This window comes from Bactrocera latifrons, unplaced genomic scaffold (genome assembly GCF_001853355.1).
Source record: "Bactrocera latifrons isolate USDA-ARS-PBARC rearing strain unplaced genomic scaffold, ASM185335v1 scaffold_67, whole genome shotgun sequence".
Lineage (NCBI taxonomy): Eukaryota > Metazoa > Arthropoda > Insecta > Diptera > Tephritidae > Bactrocera > Bactrocera latifrons.
In genome coordinates this window covers 571,738-578,701 of record NW_017537345.1, presented here as the reverse complement: position 1 = coordinate 578,701, position 6,964 = coordinate 571,738, and the positions used below count along the sequence as shown (strand labels likewise).

The 6,964-nt window shown below is 34.2% G+C and overlaps 1 protein-coding gene across 1 annotated transcript in view; it reads right to left on the bottom strand.

Moving 5' to 3' along the window:
• Nucleotides 1-6,007: 6,007 nt before the first annotated feature.
• The window catches only part of LOC108975558 (cytochrome P450 4c3), a 29,530-nt gene continuing 28,573 nt past the window's right edge, over nt 6,008-6,964 (bottom strand). Inside the window, exon 7 of the mRNA XM_018944116.1 lies at nt 6,008-6,912. Coding sequence (XP_018799661.1) covers nt 6,572-6,912 — 341 coding nt within the window. The 3' untranslated portion in view covers nt 6,008-6,571. The remainder of the gene's footprint in view (nt 6,913-6,964) is intronic.

The window sequence follows — 6,964 nt, the reverse complement described above, 5'->3', positions numbered from 1 at the left end:
CCAATCGCTGGCGTTTGCAGGGAATGCACCCTTATGGTGGTTCCATTTTCCTATGCCATTTGTGTAAATACTTGCTTACATACATACATGCATACTCTAAATCAATATGTGTGTGATTATGTGAGTTAAGCTTTATTGAACGGCTTACTAATAAGTACACATTTATCTAGAATACGAACATATATTTTTATATATACAATCTATTTGCTTAAAGTTGTACTCCTGTACTCCTGACCTATTTAAAATTACGTAGTTTCTTTGTCCTACTTACCTCAGTTACAAGTTCTTTATTCATTTTACAATTTTAAGAACAGATCTTCAAAAAGCATCATTCTTCTTCTTTATTGGCGTTGACACCGTTTACGCGGTTACAGCCGAGTTTACAACAGCGTGCCAGTCATTCTTCCTTTTCGTTGTTTGCGCCAATTAGACTTTCCGTGTGTATAAATGGACCTCGAACTCAACCAAGAGGTTAGTGTGTCCATTCCACACTGCCAATTTGTACTGAAAATGCTTAGCATTCTCAGTGCGCTGATCAACGCATTGATTTGATCCGCTGTGCTTTTGAGCGCCGTGGGGTAAGGCTGTCGTCAGTAGGTACCCACGTTAGACACACACCGAACATTTCCATGTGTAGCTAAGCGCCTGGACATGACCTAACCAGCATAGCCGTTGTCTTTTACATACAGTTCATCGTTCCATCGAATGCGAAATTCGCCGTTGCCAACGTGCAAGGGACCAGAAATTTTCCGCAGAACATTTCTCCCGAAAATTCGTAACGCCGACTCATCAGATGTTGTTGTAGAGATGATGGGTGACTTGTAATGTGCGGTCTTTGTTCTCAATTGCCAACTAGGTCCGAAGTAGCAACTGTGGGCAAGAGTTATTATGCGTTGAATTTCGAGGCTGACATTGTTGTTGGTGTTAATACTGGTTTTAGTAAAGACGAAGTTATCTACGACTTCGCAATTAAGAAGGTCAACAGTGACATTAAAGCCAAGTCGCGCCTGCGACGACTGTTTGTTTGATGATAGAAGATATTTCGTATTGCCCTCGTTCACTACAAGACTCATTTGCTTTGCTTCTTTAGTCAGTCTGGAGAAAGAAAAACTGACGACGAGGTAGATGAGACCATGCTTGTTAACAGCCAGCATGGCTGCAAGAACCAAATCAGAACGTAATAAGTCATTTGAACTAATTTCTGGTGCTCTAACTGGTCAATAAGCTACGTTTGATGGAACTGAAAATATGGCTGGACTCAAATTATATTACATAACATTGTGTGCTTTCGCTAAACTGAGAACGAAGTATCTCTGCAGACTTACGTTTGGAGAGTTTCATGGACTAACTGCAACATATATTCGTATTAACCGATAAGCTTAACACGTTGAGCACGGCGCAGCTTTTAGTAGTCAGTTTCATCTGGCGGCTCCTAGAACGGTAAATAGCAAGGCAGATGTTAGAGTGCGCGCGGAGAGCGAAGCAAGACGCAAAGCATTGAGTTGATTTGCACAACGTCAATTGTAAATTCATGATACATTCATAAGAACTGCGGTACCAAGCAGAACGAAGTTTTAAAATTTATAGAAAATATTATAGATTAGCTCCTGGATGAAATGCCTACAGAACCGCAGGCACCGAAACGAACTATACATTTTATTCATAAATATGCTGGAACAGCAAGAAAGTCACTGAAACGATGCCATGAATGTTATAAAACATTATCTGCTCAACGAGGCGAAAGTTTTGCTAGAAAGAGAACTACAAAAGTTACAACGTTTTGCTAATTTTGCGAAAATAAAACACCACTTTGTTTAAAATATTAAAAAAAAAAACTCACAAATAATAACAAATATATTAATAAATTTGTTTAGATACAAAATAGTGCTGAAAAAATTAATAAAATAATATTGGATAGAGTTTCAGGTGAGGTACAACGGCACTAGGTTACATACCACAAAGCTGCGACGGCACGCCCCATATTCTTACTGGAGAGACCAAAGGAAAGTTGCCAACATTTACCTAGGCACCGCTTACTTGTCCCACGGACAACTGTACGTGGATGTCGAAAGCAAGATATCTTTTTATTTACCTAGAAAACCGTAAGTCATGCAACCCGGTAATTGTGTTGCGGTAAAATGCTAGTTCTCTACGACCCGAGATAAAAATAATTACACAACTATAATCAATTCTCCCGTTATGTCAGTCATCAAATTTTGTAAATTGATCATTCCGATGATCACATTTTAATCCTTAAAGTTACATTGCTTCTGAGAATGTGAATAGTCACTATTTTTTATTGTTAAAACAAAATTTTTTTTCCATAATAAACCACGAGTGACACAGCGTGGCAAAGCTAGTTGTTTATATAAGCAAATAGATTTTTGTTTATGAATGTTCGTGCAGGTTATCACTCTATTATAAAAAAGTTTGCGATTTATCCAATTTTATCATACATATATACAACTTTATCCATCATATAAAAAAGGGGTCATATTGAGCGGCTCTTATATGATTTTAAAGGACGAGAAAGCAAAGTTCACTCAGTAGTTTTTAATTAAATAAATTTTTTGAAGTTCAGAATCTTTATGTGTGTGCATTTGACTAAAGATTGCTGTTTAAAATTTAATTTGAAGCATCCATCCAACAGCATATTTAGATTGATGCTGAACGAATCTTTGAAGATCACAACATCCAGTCGAAATGTTTAGCATACTTTTAGGAGATTACATCAACTACACCGATGGCGAAATAATATAGATCTTTTCAGTCAACAATTATGTTTAAGGTCAGGAATAAAATCCATCTATCTGTTATTCCAAAAGGAACTAAGGCTTAATGTAAATGCAACAAATGTGTTTGAAAATGTCTAATCGCAAATTACGTGTTTACAAGGAAAAACAATGATTAACATTAGAGCTTTTTATTAAGTATGTATTGATAAAAGAAAGTAGGAGTTCTACAGTTTTGGTTACAAAAATTAATAAAAATTTAGTAAGTACATATATACATATGTAATTATGTTATTCAATTTGAATAGTTTTATGTTTTTTGTCGTAAAAGCGGAACTTCTAAAAATGTCATATAAATGTTCCTATCTATATTGTAATTATGTTATTCAATTTGAATAGTTTTATGTTTTTTGTCGTAAAAGCGGAACTTCTAAAAATGTCATATAAATGTTCCTATCTATATTGTTGATCGGATAGAAAAAAAATATATTATATATCTAAAGTAGTCCTAAAAATTTTTCACGAAGCTTACATCTACAGAAAACCTATTTTGGAAAGCATATTCTTCAATAAAATTGTTCAAATAAAATCGATATTACAAAGTTATTGTAAATTTAATTTGTGGAAGTGAAAAAAAATATACTATAAGAAACATTAATCATGATTATGTAGTAAAAGTGGCATACAATCTATTAATTCGCCACATATAGGGAATATAACCACATCTGAAAAGCAAATTAAACAATTACGATTTTTTGTTTGGAACAAATGTCATTATCATAAAAAGTTGTTTCACTATTTTTTAACATTCTCCTTTTTTTTTAACTTTGTATTAGACTCATTCAATAGAGAGATATTTCTGGAGTGTTCTTTACAAATTTCAAGGAAATTCACTGATTAGATTGCCACAACATTTAGCTATAATTTAAATACAGTTGCAATTCTAAAAAAATCTTCTAAGAAAATATTTTGAAATATTTCAGTTATTGAAATATGGATTTTTCAAATTGGACTTGAATACCCTCCTTATTAACCTCGAAAACCACAATGTGCTAACAATATGAGAAACAAATTGTATGATATGTTTACGTTCCTATCCAAATCACGGATTTTCTTAATTCAGTACCCAATATTGCCTTTCCCTCCGTAGAGAAGTGGGTTAGGTGAGGAGGTGGTGCGCGTTTGTAGAGAAATTAATAAATTTGATGTTTACAACAAAAATATACTAGTATTTATAATCACAGAGAGCCAAGTGACTTTGTAATCTCTAAGGGGTTCATCGAAGATAATGAAATAATGTCTTGATATATTAGTAGATCTAGCATTCATGATGCAATGGTGATTTTCTTAATAGCTGTAAAGTAGATGAACTAGCAAAAACACTCACCCGATAATGTGGAATTAATATAATATGGATCCCACTGTTCTTTATTCGAATACAAAACTTTGTATAGAAAAAGTGAATCGAAGTAGGATGTATAAAACTTTTAAAACTGATATCAGAACATAATAGAGGAAGGGGATTTAATTTCACAATGAGACTGCCTGGATATTACCTACCTACCTACATATACAAATGACATGTGTAACATCTAGTAGCCATTTATTAAAAGTGGATGCGGAAATTTTCTTAATTTTCCAAATTTCGATGAGCAAGCATGTCCAGTAAAAGTAAAGTAATAATACTAAAGACATAAGTGCCCGTTAAGTGAATTATCCGTAGTATAATTGATCGGTAGGTTTCTGGTAGAAATAAATCGCAAAATCAAATTATCGCAGCAAAAGCTGACAAAAAATTCGCATAATCCAATCCTGCTTTGAGTGTACCCTTAATACTAGTTCAATTTCTAAAATAATTTTTTTTTTTTTCAAACGCCAAACCGAAAGTTTAATATTTTGGGTAAATTAACATCCATATATTCCAGCCATATCCACCATGGTTATAACTAGTCCCTCACTTTAAATGTGGTCATTAACAATGGTATAGTTAAAGATACATGATGACGAGAAACGTTGAAATCAGGGTGACTATCTGCGGAATCCTCAGTATAAAAACAAATGCGAGTTCATAGATGGGAGTAATCGGTCTAGTGTCACGCCCACAAAACATCATTAACCAAAAACCTATAAGAAGCCATAACTAAGCACTAAATTAAGATATAAAACTACAATTTCGCACAGGTCTAATAAGCTTAATGTACACATATCCTAAACCACTAGGGCTACAACAACCATATTTACCCTACCCATAGTGTAAAAAGGGATGAAATTGGAAGATAAATTCCATTTGATTTTTTCGCTTTCCAGTGTACAAATCAAGAAGCAATTAATATGACGGGATAAACCTTTGCATTATAATTTATTTAAGGTATTCCACTTCATGACCGAAATTGCCTAAATCCAACCAAAACTGTCCAAGCCCCTAGGTACTGAATATATGGGCCCCAGTATCTATAGTTGACTTTTGGCTGAGAATATCGGTCAATGTATGAGATATACAATTGAAATTCAGAGGGAATCCTTTCCTAATAATAGTATAAAAAATGAATTGAATCGGTTTAATATTTCTCCGAGCTCCGACTTTATAAAGCATACAAGTACTTATATCAGTCAATATTTCAGTTATCTCAATGAAAATGAGAGAGCGAGTTTTTCTCATAACAGTTATCTATCTTTGGGTTTAAAATAGAAATCCAGCTGACTTTATTTGATTTGATTGTGTTTTATCCTGTCTATCTGTCCGTCCGTCTGTCTGTATATATACGAACTAGTCCCTCAATTTTTAAGTTATCGTTTTGAAATTTTGCAAACGTCATTTTCTCTTCAAGGAGGTGCGCATTTGTCGGAACTGCCGATATCGGACCAATATAACATATAGCTGCCATACAAACTGAACGATCGGAACCAAGTTCTTGTATGGAACACTTTAACATTTGACAACGTATCTTCACAACAGTTGGCATAGATTATTTTCTAAGATAATAATGTAATCTCAATTGTTCAGATCGGCTTACTATAGCATATAGCTGCCATATAAACTGAACGATCGGAAAAAGTTCTTGTATGGAAAACGTGCCAAGATATATTCACTTGCCATTTGCCAAGATATATTCACGAAATTTGGTGTAGATTATTTCCTAAGGCAACAGTGTAATTTCCAAAGAAATTGTTTATATCGGTTAGCTATAGCATACAGCTGCCATATAAGCTGAACACATAGTTACTAAAAGAAATGCACCTTTTAAGAGTATATTAGCTTCGGTGCAGCCGAAGTTAACGTTTTAAGTATTTAAGTTGCAATTTCCTTTATTTTTTTTGAGTTTTTACACGTTTCTTTTCATTATTCCAATCAGCGTTAATATAAAAAATAATTACTACATTTCATTGCACTTATGACATATTTTTGAGTTTAAAACAATTATTTCCTCACAAATCTTGAAAGAAGTATCAGAATATCACACTTATTACTGTATTATAGTTTAGATAGAATATCGCCCATAGCTTACTAATACAACAATACTTGTATATTTGGCTTGAAAGTGATACAAGCTACGATTGTTATATGTACTTATGTTTGGAACTTAAATAAGAAAGTTTTCGTTAAAAAAAAAAAGGGTTCCCGATTAATACTTATGTTGAAGTGAAAGCTATTTGCATTTTGTAGAGTTCTTACAGGTGTAGGTATATACAAAAATTTAAAGTTAATTAATCAACTCTTAATCTAATTGCTAAACTATTTTTATACAAAGCTTAATTAACTAAACTTATAATTAGTGGTATGCATATACTAAGCATACGGCAAGTATTGCTAAAAATATTTTCTCCCACACACACGCTGCTTAAACGCGTTTCGTTATTTTCACACGCAAACCATCCTTCGGCCGCAAAATCAATTCACCCAAAAGTGTGAGATCTTCGCGTCGGTCGACGGACTCGATTTTGTATTTGCGCAACACCGTCGACAGCACCGCCTTCTCCTCGAGTATAGCGAACTTCTGTCCGATACAGTTACGTGGACCGGCGCTGAAGGGTATATAGGCGAAGGGATGACGACCGGTGCAGTTCTCGGGCAAAAAGTTATCAGGATTGAATTGTTCGGGTTTCGGGAATGACTTCGCATTGCGATGCAGCATGTAAGTGACAATAATGGCGGTCGTGCCAGCGGGTATCAGGTAGTTGCCTAGAAGAAAAAATGTTGGACTAAATATACGCTTTAAAACACACCAGCTGTA